At 42.0% G+C, this 15132-nt stretch overlaps 1 protein-coding gene and 1 long non-coding RNA gene across 19 annotated transcripts in view; one reads left to right on the forward strand and one right to left on the reverse strand.

Moving 5' to 3' along the window:
* Positions 1-804: 804 nt before the first annotated feature.
* On the reverse strand, positions 805-4263 carry LOC129350160 (uncharacterized). Its single transcript, XR_008603458.1, has 4 exons — positions 3356-4263; positions 3000-3165; positions 2509-2662; positions 805-1236 (listed from the first exon to the last, which is right to left on the reverse strand). It is a non-coding gene; the product is annotated as an uncharacterized LOC129350160 (long non-coding RNA).
* Positions 4264-10889: 6626 nt separating this feature from the next.
* The window catches only part of otofa (otoferlin a), a 109012-nt gene continuing 104769 nt past the window's right edge, over positions 10890-15132 (forward strand). For all 18 annotated transcript variants that reach the window (XM_023278670.3, XM_035952115.2, XM_035952116.2 and 15 more), the window contains exon 1: positions 10890-11226. In XM_023278670.3, coding sequence (XP_023134438.2) covers positions 11145-11226 — 82 coding nt within the window. In that variant the 5' untranslated portion in view covers positions 10890-11144. The remainder of the gene's footprint in view (positions 11227-15132) is intronic.

Here is a 15132-nt window from a genome sequence, read left to right on the forward strand (position 1 = left end):
GGTTCACCTGCTGCTCGGTCTGTGGCTTTCTGTCAGATTCAAAGTAATAGAAGAGTCGGAGAAAGCTGAGAGCGGCGAGTCGAAACACTCAGGAGACACACAGGAGAGTTTGGGAGGCGATGCAGCAGTATCAAGCTGAAGACAAGAGGATATGAACTAGACGACATATGAGGGTAAGCTAATGCTAGTTCGCTAGCTATCGTCTATCAGTCCTGTGAACGACCCTGTAATGGCTGCTGTTTATCGCTATTAGGTATTAAAATATCTATGCTCTGTATGTGTTTCAGATGCTCTCTTATGAGACTTCATGGGATTTACCTGAAGCAGCAGCACATGAGCCTGCAGTGGTACAAGGTGTAGAGGAGGGCAGAGATGTACAGGATGCACTTGATGCAGTACGTGTCATGCAGAAGTTAAGTTATTCTTCTCGTTATACTTCTGTTTTTCTGTCCCCGGACCGCTATTGTTTTTTTTTTTAATGCAATTCTGACAAACTTTTGTACCTTTTGCAGATGTGTCTATGCTATTGTTTTGTGAAGGTTAGCAAGATTAAATGACAAATTAAACATCAAAACGGCTGTTTTAAGAATATTCCAGTTTGATAAATCAGTATTGCTTTGGTGTAATTCAGTCAACGGAATTATGAACCATAAAGGAGTTGGTGTTAAAACATGTTAAATCCCATTAAACATAAATGCGTTATTAGGGAATACAGAATTGTTTGGTTCAGACCGTCGACTCTTTTCCTACCAGTGTCTTAACAGACAAAATGAAAAGTTATGATGCAATCACATAAGTCACAAAATAGTTTATTAGTCAGCAGCAAAATCAAAACTATTTACAATGTGCAAAGTACAAACTGTGGCGGGCGTGTCCTACAGTGGAGGGCTAAAAGTAAAACTATATACAACTAAATCTCAAGTCTCTGGGTGGTGGACTCACTGGCTGCCCACTGCCTGCCCCAGCTGCCCCAGCAGACCCAGCACTACCTGCACCAGCTGCCCCAGCACACCCAGCACTACCTGCACCAGCTGCCCCAGCACACCCAGGAATGACTGGTTGAAGGCAGCATTCTGGGCCATCTCCTCCGCTGCAAGGCTGCTTCATTCTCTCTTGCCTCGCTGAGGAGCAACCAGATGTTCTCATCATGCTGGGCATGACTCCACTCCTTCTCAGCCTGCATCTCCACAAGTACGCTTGGAAGGTCCAATTTTCTGTGGCCCCTTTTCCTCTTGCCTAGACCAAAGACAGAAAAGTGATCAGAATCAGCTTTAATGGCCAAGTAAGTACACAACATACACGGAATTTGGTTTCGGCTGTTGGTGTCACACTAGGAATATGGAAGAGAATAATAAAAAATAAACTATAGAAAGAGGAACAGGGAGGAAAATGAAATGGCAAAATTAAACAAAACAATATATACAGAAATTTACAGCTAGACTGGAATAAACACATTAGCAAAACGATAATTGCTATAAACAGTAGTGCAAAAGCAGAGAATGCTGTTCATGGTGGAAAAAAATGCTGTACATGTCCACTGGAATACTGACTATTGTACGGGTGTGTAGGAATGGCTCAGCTGTTTATTACAGAGTGATGGCAGTGGGGAAGAAACTGTTTTTGCGTCTGGTGATTTCTGTGTACAGGGATCTGTAGCGCCTGCCAGAGGGGAGGGGAGAGACAGTTTAATGTCCAGGGTGAGTGGGGTCTCTGATGATGTTTTCTGCAGTCCGAACTATAGGCTGTAGACTGTTTCTGTTCTGCTGTGTGGCTGATCCAGAGGTGCACAGGACAGATCGGATGACTGCAGTGTAGAACTGGATCAACAGCTCCTGCAGCAGGCCGTGTCTCCTCAGCTGTTGTAGGAAATACATCCTCTGCTGAGCCTTTTTCAGGATGGAGTGGATGTTCGTCTCCCACTGCAGGTCCTGAGAGATTGTAGTCCCCAGGAGCTAGAAGGACTCCACAGCTATGATGATATGTGTTTAGCCACCCGTCCATTGATTTTCAATCATGATCATGTCTTTGATAGTTCTACTTTAATAAATTTTTGGCACAAAATTACTTTAACTGAAGCACAAATAGTATCTCCTCCACCACAACTAAAAACAACGTGGTGTGAACTTCATTTCATTTGGTGCACATTTTGGAGTTCTAAGAACAGCTGTGTTTTCTTATTTCTATGTATATTTTCATTCAGTTTCACAGTTACCTAGTGACTATAAGAAGAATGGTTGCAATACTACATTGCAAAGTAAATTAGAGTGACTTGCTTGTTAAGTCGATGGGGAAAAAAATGCAGCTGCATGTGTTCTGTTTATGTGTCTCTGTAGCTACATGTAGCTTTCATCAGGCGTTCCTGAGCTGGCAGCTGCACAGTTTGCATTTACACCTGTCTGAATTCTTGGTCGTTGGTCTCGTTGTTCTGATCATGCTTGCAGGCATTTACACCTGTAGCAATAATAACAATGCGAAAATCAACCATGGTCTCTGTTTACCGTGTCTTACCAGTGATAAGACGTTGCTGTTACGTGCTGAAGGTTGATGTTGACAGGGTCGGTGTCCGAGCTGGTACTGGTGCTGAAGCTGGTGCTGGAGAGGAGGCAGGGGAGCTGGGGGATCCATGACGGAGGTGGAGCAGGCTTCGCACTCGAAAGGGATTCTTGAACAGAAATAAACATTTACCCTAAGTACACGAAAAACACGACATTGTAACTTGTGAAAAAAATAAACCTGTACGACCACTAGCTTAGTTCGTCATGCTGACTGATGTATTAACTTCTGAGAGCTAAACGTTAGAAACAGCAGCACGAAATACAAGCGGAGCACGGAGCTAGCGCTGATGGCTAACTAGCTAGCGCTGATGGCTAACTAGATAGCTTATTGTCTGCTACAGGAGACAACAACGTTACTTTCTAAATATACTTGTTTGCTTAAAAGAAGCTTGTCACCAATGGGATAAATGATGTAAAAGTTTCTTGAAGTCACAAAACACTCACCATTCTTGAACGTCTCCAATAATGCAGCAGCTGAGTCTCCCTCCAGGGATTCCCTCAGCCACTGGCCTTCCCAAATTCTGGCTTAGGAGCAGCTCCTCTGCCTCCGTTACAGGTGGCGGTGCTGGGCCTCCTCCCTTTTTACAGGCATCTGCTTTCTTTCTGTTGGCTGAGTAGAAGTCTGTGTTAGTTTAAATAGGCTTAATTGTTTGACAGAACATGATATGGATACAGACATTTAGGCTGTGTGCGGGATAAAACCACTGCACAGTCAAACAGCCACTTAATAATTAAGCTACTTTACAATGTAAAACATGATCAAAATGAGGTAGCTCCATGAGATTATGCCGACTTCTTACCTGTTTGAACAATGTTCTTATATTTCATCTTCAGCTCCTGCCACATGCGCTTCTCCCCCGCAGGATTGCACCTAAATGAAATAACAGAATAAGCTACAATTAAACAGTTTTCCTGTAATATTATTGTGATTTAAACTTACGCATTGACCCGGGCAGCAATGTTCTCCCACGCTGTCTCTCTCTCTCTCTTTTGCAGCTGCAGGTGCTGCACTTCTTTCTAAAAACGTGTTCGAAGTCGCCATATGAACGCATTAAAATGTCCAATTCATGTGGTGTAAAAAAAAACGTAGCTCTCCGCTTCCCCGTTGCCATGGTGACTCGTCGAATCGGGGTTCCATTGATGCTGTCTTTTTATAGTTGCGGTGCACTCTGGGTGAAACTACTCCGAGTTGATTAAACCAACTCAAATCAGCCGTTGTTAAACCGAAAACTCAGAGTTTTCTATCTCAGAGTAGATCAACTCAGAGTTCAGGCTTACACAGAGTTTGTTGAACCTGCTTCGTGAAACGGACCCAGAGTCATTTAAGGGACGGTTTGGGCCCTGAGTTGGACAACGCAGGCACAGACACAGAGAGACTTGCAGACAGGTGAATAATGGAAAGAGTTTCATTTAAAAAGATAATGAAACTAGTACATAAATGGAGAGCTGAACTGGGGAAACAAAACTAAACCCAGCTATTCAAAACTCAGCAAACACTACGAATACAGAAACGGAAGTCAACCAACACTAAACTGGATTAACAAAAGTAAACTAAGGAGGGATACTCACAAGACGGAGAAAAAGGGTCGGGGAAAAAGGAGTCCAGAAGTGGGGAAGCAGAGTCCATGAGGGAGCAGAGCGTGTGAAGCCATGTGAGTCTTTGTGGGAATCTGAGCCTGGAAGGAAGCAGGTGTCCAGTAGTTTCTGGTTAAACAGGCAAAGAGTCACTAAGCAGAGTTTAAATAGTGAGCAGGTGATATTGAGGGCAGGTGAGCTGATTACTGCAATGTGAGTCACCTGCAGTAATCAGCTGAGAGTGCAGACAGGTGAAGCAGGGAGAGCAAGAGACAGGAACGAGGAGAGATGACAGACAGAGTCAAGTTGCTTCACCTGCCTGCACTCTATATGCTGATTACTGTAATGAGTGTCACCTGCAGTAATTAGTTCACTCCATTGACTGTTCTCTACCTCACCTCCAGTATTTAAGCTCTGTGCTTCCAGTCACTCCTCGCCGGATCATTGGCTCACATCCCTCCATGGCTTCTGCTGCATGCTTGGATTGTGGGTTTCCCCACCAAGCCTTCTATCTCTTGTCAGCGTCAGTCTCTTGGACTCAACGGATTTTGCTGTCCTGGATTTCTCTCTTGTGGACTCTGTTCAACTCCTGTCTGTTTTTGGATGCTCCCCAGTCTTCAGCCTGCCAGTTTTGTTTCCCCACTAGCTTCTGGGTTCTCCTGGTCTGCCTAGCCTTTAGCTCTGTTTTCTCCTGGTTTTTGTAAGTACATTGCTGTGTTGTTTGGTTCAGGTTATTCCTGTTTGGTTTTGTGGTTTTTGTAGGTTTGGTAGTGTAGTTTCTTTTAGTGTTAGTTGTGGTTTAGTTTGTCTGCTGGGGTCTGTTTCACGAAGCAGGTTCAACAAACTGTTGTTGGTTTAAATCAAGTCGGAGTGGTTTCTCTCGGAGTTAAGCATGTGCACCACAACTCTGAAAAGCCAGTATCAATGGAGGGCCGACTCGACGAGTCACCATGGCAACGGGTAAGCGGAGGAATACACTGTTTGAATTGGAAATCTTCATGTGCTCATATAGCGAGTTTGAACACGTTTTTAGAAAGAAGTGCGACACCGATGCAGCTGCAAAAGAGAGGGAAACGGCGTGGGAGAACATTGCTGCCCGAGTCAATGTGTAAGTTGAAACCACAATAATATTGCAGGGGGAACTGTTTAATGGTAACCTGTTGTGTTATTTCATTTAGGTGCAATCCTGTCGGGGAGAAGTGTATGTGGCAAAGAGGTAAGAAGTATGTATTGCTGGATAGACTGGATGACAAATTCTGGTCATTTCATTACCTTCACTGTGTTTGAGTGTTCTCCTCTACAGGCTGGGAACCTGGAACCTTTGACTGAATTTTAAGTAACTATACACCGGCGAAAAGTCTGTCTGTCTGGATTAATAAAACAATAACATCAGAACAATATATAAAATGCTATGTCTTATTTGATACCTTACAAATAGTCTGTAAACCTTTGGTTGCTGTTTCAGATTTGAAAGTTGCACCATATACTGCAGAAACTCTATATGCTATTACATCACGAAAGGAAGCTTTCGTTATTAAAACACACAGATGTGATTTAATATTATATATTTATTTGTTGTCTTTAACCCAGTTCCCATAGGTTGGCCTGACAACAAAATAAACCCTATCCTTTCATCAAGACCTTGTTACTGCAGAAAACTACAACTTCATCCTGTGACATTCATGTACAACTCCATACTTCAATTTCCTCTATATATTTCAAATTATCACTAACACAGATTTACAAACCACTTATTGAAAAGAAATTGCACAAATAAATATATGCAATACTTCAACCACCATATTACAAGGCCAGATCTAAAAATGTAAACACTGCAACACAACTTAAACATGACTGCATGTTCACAGTTGAATTATGTAAACTATTGAAAAACAAACTAAACTAGCTCTTTCATTGGTATGAAATAAAGAAAAAGGTCATCACCTACATCTTCAAATTAAACAGCAAGGTGTTGCTCTCCTCTAATTGCAGCAATACAAGGAAAAACAACACATGACACAAGAATATCACAGACCCTCTCAACAGTGACCCTGAGGTGACATAGACAATATAAATGAACTTTCACCAAGCCTATGATCATCTACACCTGTGCTCTTGTCCTACAATGAGCCTGGTTGAAATTCTGTTGGGGGTCGAGTTAGAAGATGATCACTCTGGCTTGACATGGTAACCTCTATCACCCAGCAGAAGACCATCAAACTTTCCTGTAATGTACACTGGATACATTACAGTATATTGAAGAACATAGACAAGTCAGTTATATTGTTAAAATCTTTATGCTGCTTATCACATTGCAGTCTGTTGCTCAGGTTAAATCCTCAAGTCATGAACAAAACCAGGCCACTTGACCTCCACATTAGAAATAATATATGCAGCATCACATATGATCTTGACAGTACAGAGAATAACACATGTTGAACTACAATGCAGCCTTTAACATGTTGAAACTATAGTCAATCTACCTGCAGCCTACCTGCACATTTATGCTGTCAATGCACTTCCTATTCACATAAACAGCTTCACTGTGAGGCAACTGTGATGGGGATGTGTGTGCCATCTATGCAGCCAATCACACTGAGAAATCCTAAAAGACATTAAAATTACTAATCCCAACCTGACATTACAACATGATGTCATTAACAGAATATGATTTAAAATTAATTTAACAGATCTCTACATCATTCATCTGCAATCCTGTGAAACTCCTCCTTGATGGCTCTGACAGGTTTATGTCCAGGGAAAACCACAAAGATGAATAAAAACCCTTTCAAGGCCAAGCACACTTTCCTGCCTCCCCTGCACACAGTTGCCTTACTGAAGTGCTCTGCATCTCAGACATTAGATAGAAAAACTTCCATTTGCAAAGAACCACAGTGCAACACACATCTGCTAGGATGTCAGAGCATGACTGCAGTTGGTAATGTTGCAAATGTAAGGACAGATTAGGTTGTGGATGTAGATTATGAACCGTAATGTAAAACACTACCACTCTAAAAGACAACTGTCCAGAAATGCAACAACATCTATGCACAGCCTGATAATCTCAAAGAATCCCAAAGAATATTTAATTCTCTACACAGTAATGCTGCTCCTTCATCCACTGCACCATTAATCAAAGGACATGACATTTTGACACACAGTAGAACTAGACTTCACAAAAACTCACCTGCTGACTGAATGAATGACAAAATCAAATAACATATGTGGCTGAAAAAGCCTATCACAGCTGACTTAGGGCAAAGGCAGGGGACACCCTAGACAGGTCGCCAGTTTGTCGCAGGACCACATACAGAGACAAACAATCACTCTCACATTCACACCTACGGGCAATTTAGAATGATCAATTAACCTCAGCATATTTTTGGACTGTGGGAGGAAGCCGGAGTACCCGGAGAGAACCCACGCATGCACAGGGAGAACATGCAAACTCCATGCAGAAAGATCCCGGGAAAGCCGGGACGCGAACCAGGGATCTTCTCGCTGCAAGGCAAAAGTGCTAACCATTACACCACTATGCAGCCATTATCATTAATGATAATATAAAAAAACCTTCTAACATTCCCTCCTGTTTATCATTAACACATTCCTTTATGATCAACAGACTCAAAACTAGTCATGGGATGAGGCCACATTGTTTCTAAACCACAGTTATTCACTGTTGCTGAATAAAAACAAAATTGACTGAAAAAGTACACAGGGTGTGCTCTAACAGTAAATAGCTGAGAAAACCCAGTTGCCACCTTCCAGCAGGACAATGACAATTACTGACATCTCTCTAAAGCAAAATGCAAGAAAAGCTCTTTATTCTCATTACAAGGACACATAAAACCACTCAACAAGCAATGTACACAGACAAACACACATACACTACACATTTCTGTTTCACTGTGTTCACTAACCTCCAGTGTCTCTCTCACACACACACACACACACACACACACACATATGCCCCCACAGAGCTAGAGAGGGGCACATGTAAAACACTGAGCCACAGACCAAGCTGTTAACTGCTGACAACAAGAACAAAGAGAGTTATATCCACCCTGATTCCTTCACACACATCAGTCCCACTCAGTGACAGGAATGAGACAAGCAGATGAGATTCACTCTGTTTATTTACCCTCCGCACAGCTACACACACACACACACACACACACACACACACACACACACACACACACATGCACACACGCACACACACCACAATGACAGTGGACACAGTAAATTCCTCTTGATGTAGTTAAAATAAGACACTGGGAAGTTTTCTGGGTTTCACTGGACAAGATTCACTCCAGCATCTTTGTTTATGTGACATATCAGGCAAAGTATCATGATATTTGAGTCACTGTGTTACTGTAAATCCGTCTGCAGTGAAACCATTTTTAGACACCAGGCATTACTTTTACACATCAACAGATACCATGATGCCATTATGTGTCTTCTATTCGATCTTCATTCTCCTTATCTCCTGTTCAACACATTGTATTCGTATTCCAAGACTCACCGATTTTATGCAATTTTGGACAGATTCAGAATTATACATATTGCACATGTGAGAGATTTTAAAAAAAAAAAATTAATGTTGCAGAAATGCTGCCCTATAATGTATAATGTATTTTGTCATGTCTTTTGTTCAGTTTTTGGTTAAACCGCATAAATGTTGTTGCAGCATCCACTGTACACCAGAATGAAATACAAACCAAGCTTTTATACTGAGCTCCCAGTTCTTAGTTGTATACCTGTCCATACTCTGTACTCAGCATCTCAGGATCAGCCCTCTGTTGGTTCATGTCCTACCTCTCAAGAAGATACTTCAGAGTATCTTGGAGGGGAGAAGTGCCTGAACTGGACAGCCTATCCACAGGGGTTCCTCGAGGGTCAGTGCTCGATCCCCTCCTCTTCTCAATTTATCCAACCCCACTTGGTGCAATAATCCACCCCCATGGTTTCTCATGTCATTGCTATGCTGATGATACCCATATTTTCACGATGTTCCCCCCGGACAATCACATGGTCTCTCCCCCAGTCTCATCATGACTTGCAGATATCTCAGCATGGATGAAAAAAAAAAACCCCACCTTCAACTAAACTTCTCCAAGACTGAGCTCCTTGTCATTCCAGCCAGTCCCTCTATACAACAGGAAATCAACATCCAGCTTGAATCAACCCAACTGAAACCCACAAAGTCTGCCAGGAACCTGGGTGTCATGATCGATGACCAGCTAACCTTTAAGGCTTATGTGGCCTCTGTTGCTCGGTCGTGTCGGTTCGTCCTGTACAACATCAGGAAGAGCAGACCATTGCTGTCTGAACATGCAGCACAACTCCTGGTACAGGCTCTCCCGACACGCATCGTCAAACCTCTGCAGACGATCCGGAATGCAGCAGAGCATCTGGTTTTCAACCAGCCAAAAAAAGCATGTCACCCCACTGTTCAGATCGCTTCACTGGCTTCCAGTTGCTGCCTACTGAACTCTCATTCAGGTCTACACTCCCTCCAGCTCACTACGCTCGGCCAACAAAAGGCTCCTGGTCCAACCACCACAACAAGGCCAGTCTATAGCTAGACTCTTCTTCTCGGTTGTTCCTCGATGGTGGAACGAGTTACCAAACTCTGTTCGATCTGCAGAGTGTCTCTCAGTCTTTAGGAAAAGACTAAATACCCAACTCTTCACTGAACACCTTTACATCTGACAGACTGCAAAACAAAGAACCAGTCTAGCTCCTGCTGCATTGTAAAAGGCCTTGCGATTGGTTGAAATTGGTTAGCTGCCAACGATTGGACCAATCAAATTGCTTGATGCATTCTTTTGTTACAATTCATGGCGGCATGTTCGCGTTGGAATTTTGAGCTATTGGGATCGTTTTCAGTGGAATCATGAGGTTTTTATCGAAAGATCAAGAGTCATCGGTGCTAGAAATAGATAAAAGTGTCAAAAACAAATTCCGATGGAATTGGCTTGAGAGAAAAGTAATTTGAGTCATTTAACAAAATATTGGGTATTTGACTCATGACTCAGGGCAAAATGAATCATTGCCCATCCACCCACCAGCTGGTGTTTTCTCATAATAAATAGATGGACTGCAGGTCAGCCATCAGGTGAGGAATGTTTTTCTTTGTTTGTGGTGATCCTCAGTCCACTTCAGCACACCAGTGAGATAAAATGCAGCTCAAAAAGCCAGAAAGGGACAAAGCCCATCTGACCTCTGACATTTACCATATCAACAACAACATTAAACGCAAACTGAGTTGCTTGGCAACTGTGTAGTCCCTAGTCTTAAACAGATATGATTTAATCCTACAGTTTTAGGATAGAATATGTTATTCTGTTTAGTATCAAAGGAGAAGAGAAAGAGTAACATAGTTACAGGGCTTTCCAGACAAATTCTCCCAATTTAGTTAATTTTCTAGTTTAAAGATAATAATAATAGTCGGAAATTTGCCAGCCTTAGCAGTTTAATTTTAGTGAATATAGCCTACTTTATTTGTAAATCATAAGAAAATAAATCAGAATTAAAAAAATATATCTAAAGGTATGAATCACAGTTGGTTCTTGGCTGGAGGATTTTAAGAATCTGTGACAAGGCAAAAAAAAAAAAAAAAAAAAAAAAAAAGGAGGCAGAGGCAGTGAATTTCCTTCAAATCCCATGGCTGGACTGATCTCTCACAATTAAAGCATCCACCATCCACTCTCTGGAGCTGAAGCCCACCCCCGCCCTTCCTGCGCAACGAGCAGAGTAAAAACCAAGAGGCGGCTCGGAGATGAGACCCAGCAGCCGGAGCTGGAGGATGATTGTTAACTGGAGCATGTGATTTCCTCTTAAATAACACATTTTTAAAAAAGTGTTCACGCTGCCCGTATGGAAAGCGATTTTGGGGTCCAGCGAATCCAAGGAGAGGCGCACCTAAACATCACCAAGCACAGATTGCACCAAACCGCTTCAAGTTTGATCCGTGTGGAGTAACATTACTCCCCCGACACCAGTGGACTAATGATGGCCCTAATGGTTCACCTGAAGACGGTCGCTCACCTCCGGGGGAGAGGTGACAGGATCGCCAAAGTTACCTTCAGAGGTAGGACGTCTTTCCCCGCGCGACTTCTGTGTGTGTTGGAGATGGTGTGTGTGTGGAAACTGGATCACGCTGCGTGGTGCGTCCTAGTTTTATTACAACAGTGTGATGGGACTTAATCTGCCGTCCGATCTGCAAATTGTGGGAAATCCCTGTTTGATCGCCAAAGACGCGCTACGCTCTCGTGTGCCAATGCGCATTTTTAAAAATTTTTTTTTTTAAGCCAAGATAGAAAATGAGACTAATTCTGTTCAAATAAGTAAAATCTGACACCAGATTTAAATGGATAATGTTACACATAAACCACGAGACCTTAAATTTGGTCACAGTTTTGCATTTGCACTCTGGATATTTATAAGAAATTGTGATTATGTGCTTTTTAACTTTCCTATGCCATGTTAAGCATCCACAGAAATAGACAACAGTTCGTAATATCGCAATGTAGAGATCATATTCACTCTTTTTCCAGCTTTCAGGACACAGATTCCTCTTCTGAGCAATATAGTATTATTGATACATTGACTTCTCGTCACTGTTCTCCACTTGTTTTGACTAACTTGCTTTTATTTAACAAAGCAATAAGGGCAAGAGGTTGACTATAGCTGAAGGCATTGACTACTAAAGAGGGTGTTGGAGTATTTCAGCTCCTCCAGGATCATTATCATAGCCTTTGACCTGCACTCTCTCAGGATATGTAACTCAGGAAACTGTAGGAAATAAAGCTGGGAAGCTTTCAGTGGATTCATTCACTGAGCTCCTTGTGTGTGAGAGAAGCTGAGACGGGGAGGGAGAGGTGAGGTGAGTGTTTCAGCACCTTGGACAGAGATCAGTCCTCTCTGACAGGTGTTCAGTCTCAGCTGGGCTCTGATTCGGACTCCTGCTGTCACCATCACAACTGTGGAGGATATTACACCATCGCCACCCTTCTTCTTCCTCTCTATGTGCTCTGTGTGTGCACTGATGAGAAGGATGGCTCTCAGTGTTTCTGCTCTGTACTGCAGTGACTTCAGCAGGGTCTTGATATTATATGAACCGTGTCATCCGAGTCAGAGATTAGATCGTCTGCTCTTTCACTCCACGGTACAGCTGTCGGCACAGTGGCTGCAGCTCGTGTGTTTGTAATTTCAAAGAGCCAGAGCAACGTTGTGCGTGTATGTGTGTGCATGTGTGTGTAGTTGTATCATGTTGTGGGAACATGCATTACAGAGTCACTTTGTGGGGAACCGCCTCCATATTGAGAGCATAAAAACGAGCCCACGTGCTATAAATAATTAATTCTTACACTGAAGATTTGGTTTAAGGTTTAGTTTAGGATGAGTCTTCGACAAATTCATATACATCAATGCAATATCATCTGTAGTGCCAGTATGAGTTCTTTTTGTTAATCCGGTAGTATCTCATTCAGTCAGTGTTATATTCTAAAGCTGCTTTAAGTTTTCTTCTTCCAGTTAACCGGTGACAACACTAAACACATTAAAAGTTTGCAACAGTAGTAAACAGCAGTTACCATAAAAGACATTTAAATACAGATTCTCCATGCATCTTCCCGCAAAATGCAGCTGAATCAGCTAAAGGACAGCCAGTTTCCAGAGAAGAAAAAGGGTGCTGGAGCCCACTGCCTATTTCACAGCATTCTATTGTGCAAACAAACAAACGTTTCAACACCGCTGTGTATTTTAACCCTTTGATGCACAACATGGGTCAAAAGAGACCCATATTCAATGAAATATTATCGACTCGAACAGGGATTTCAAATCCACTGGATGATAAATTCAAGAGTGACAGTTACACATAGTCTGTGTCCAAGTGTCACCATGCCAGAAACACATTCAGATCCTTGTTTATCCAATTATTCAGTGACAACTGAACATCTAGTTTAACCCTTTGATGCACAACATGGGTCAAAAGAGACCCATATTTCAATGAATATGGGTCTCTTAGCTGTGATCGCACAAACCTTAGTGTGAACGGCTGTGGAACCTGCTGTCGCTCTTAAAATACGTGATTTCCTCTAAATACTCTAGTGTCCACCCTATTGGTAGCAGCTGTCAAAATGAAGTGTGACAATGTGTCATAAAATGCTTTCAAGTGGCCAAAATGTCCCAGATGAAAATCCCTAGGTCCTGGAATATAGTGTAACATCAGTAATAAATTGCTTTGGTTATTTGAAGGCAGAAGAAACAAGCTATGAACACAGCATTGACATATCACCCCCTGAGGAGTTGCATATTTACACATCATGTAGTTATGAAGCAGGATTGTTACTCCATGTTACATTCTTTTAGCTCTGTTTTTGGCCTCTGCCAGGTCCTGAGTAAAATTCTCTAGCTGCTAAAAGCTGCTTAAAGTCCACAAGCTTGTCACTAACTGTGCAAGCCCACTGTTTTCTCAGCATCAAACTTTGAGTCTTCCTATCTATGATCACTCAGTGAATGCAAGTCAAATATTCAGCAAAATTTCTTTTAGCTCTGTTTTTGGTCTCCACCAGCTCCAGAGGGAAATACATAGCTCTCCACCTGCTAAATGCTCCACTAAGTTCACCGGCTTGTTTCTAACTGTCTGCCCACAGTCTGGTGCTGAGGTTGTCTGACTAATTTGATGTAGGATGCAGGTATAAGCTTGATACTGGCTATTCTGGCTAACTGGCTTTTTTCTTTCCTTTCACTATCTGCATGCAGCAGTTTTCGAAACACCAACGTAACCTCTGGGGAAGCAACCTACCACACTGAAAATGTCAAGGTTTGCAGAGAATTTGGATCATGCAGAAAGGAAGCCCTGTTAGTTTTTTTTCAGTACAATATCTACTTTAATCACAGTGCTTACCTCTTTGCATTCAATGCTCCATTGAAACAAGTCCGCCCATTACTGTTTTGAGGGAACACCGAAGCTGCATCCTTTGCTTCACTCTGCCCACAATGATTGTGACTGGTTTAAAGAAATACTGACAAGTCAGAGCTTTTTTCTCCCTACATAGCAGAATAATAGTGAGGTGCAGCCAAACCATTAAGTTCTACAGAATGGGCTGGTTAAGCAAGACTAGTGCTGAGCTAGCTCCAGTTTGGGCCTCATTAGCATACAGTGTGATCACAGAAGTAACAAGTTTAATGATAATGTTTTTTTGTTGGTGTTTTTTTAACGTTGTCACACTGATGCATTTTTAAATCTAAAAGTATGGGTTAAAGCTGATTTAGATGTATATAACACCACATCATCATCACATAAAGTCACTTTTAAGTTTTTTGGGGTTTATTTTTTTTTGCATTTTTTTTATCTTAGTACCACAATCCTCTGTATACTTATATCCATCCATCTATTATTTATATACCGCTTAATCCTCATTAGGGTCGCGAGGTGGCTGGAGCCTATCCCAGCTGATTTAGGGTGAAGGCAGTTGACACCCTGTACAGGTCACCAAGATCCGTGAACCGGGAATCTTCTAGCTGCAAGCTGACGGTCCTAACCACCAAGCCATGGTGCAGCTGTATATGTACATGCATATTTATAAATAATTTTGCATTTAACACTGATTCTGCTAGTATTATTGTTCTTTTCAAGCATTGTCCTTTGTTTGGCTAAGTTCTATTTCATTTTTTATCAGTAAAAGTGGGTCTCTATCTTTTACAAGGGCCTGGTTTCAACCTCATACTATCAAAGTGCTGCGTTATTTGTGATAGGATTAAATCTGAGTGGTCAGATGAAAGGTGTGTGAGATATACATTTTGATATTTATGGGTCATTAGATAAGGTGGGCGAGGAGAGAAGCGCAGGGTTCAAACCTGAGATGAATCACTGTGGCACCCACCATTAGTTTCACTTAAACCTAAAACCTACTAGTTCTGATTAAATAATTGCTTCAGTGTTTTGCTACACATCCATAATTTGAAAGAAATAGAACAGGCTAATGTCTCC

The sequence above is a fragment of the Amphiprion ocellaris genome, chromosome 12, assembly GCF_022539595.1.
Source record: "Amphiprion ocellaris isolate individual 3 ecotype Okinawa chromosome 12, ASM2253959v1, whole genome shotgun sequence".
Taxonomy (NCBI): Eukaryota; Metazoa; Chordata; class Actinopteri; family Pomacentridae; genus Amphiprion; species Amphiprion ocellaris.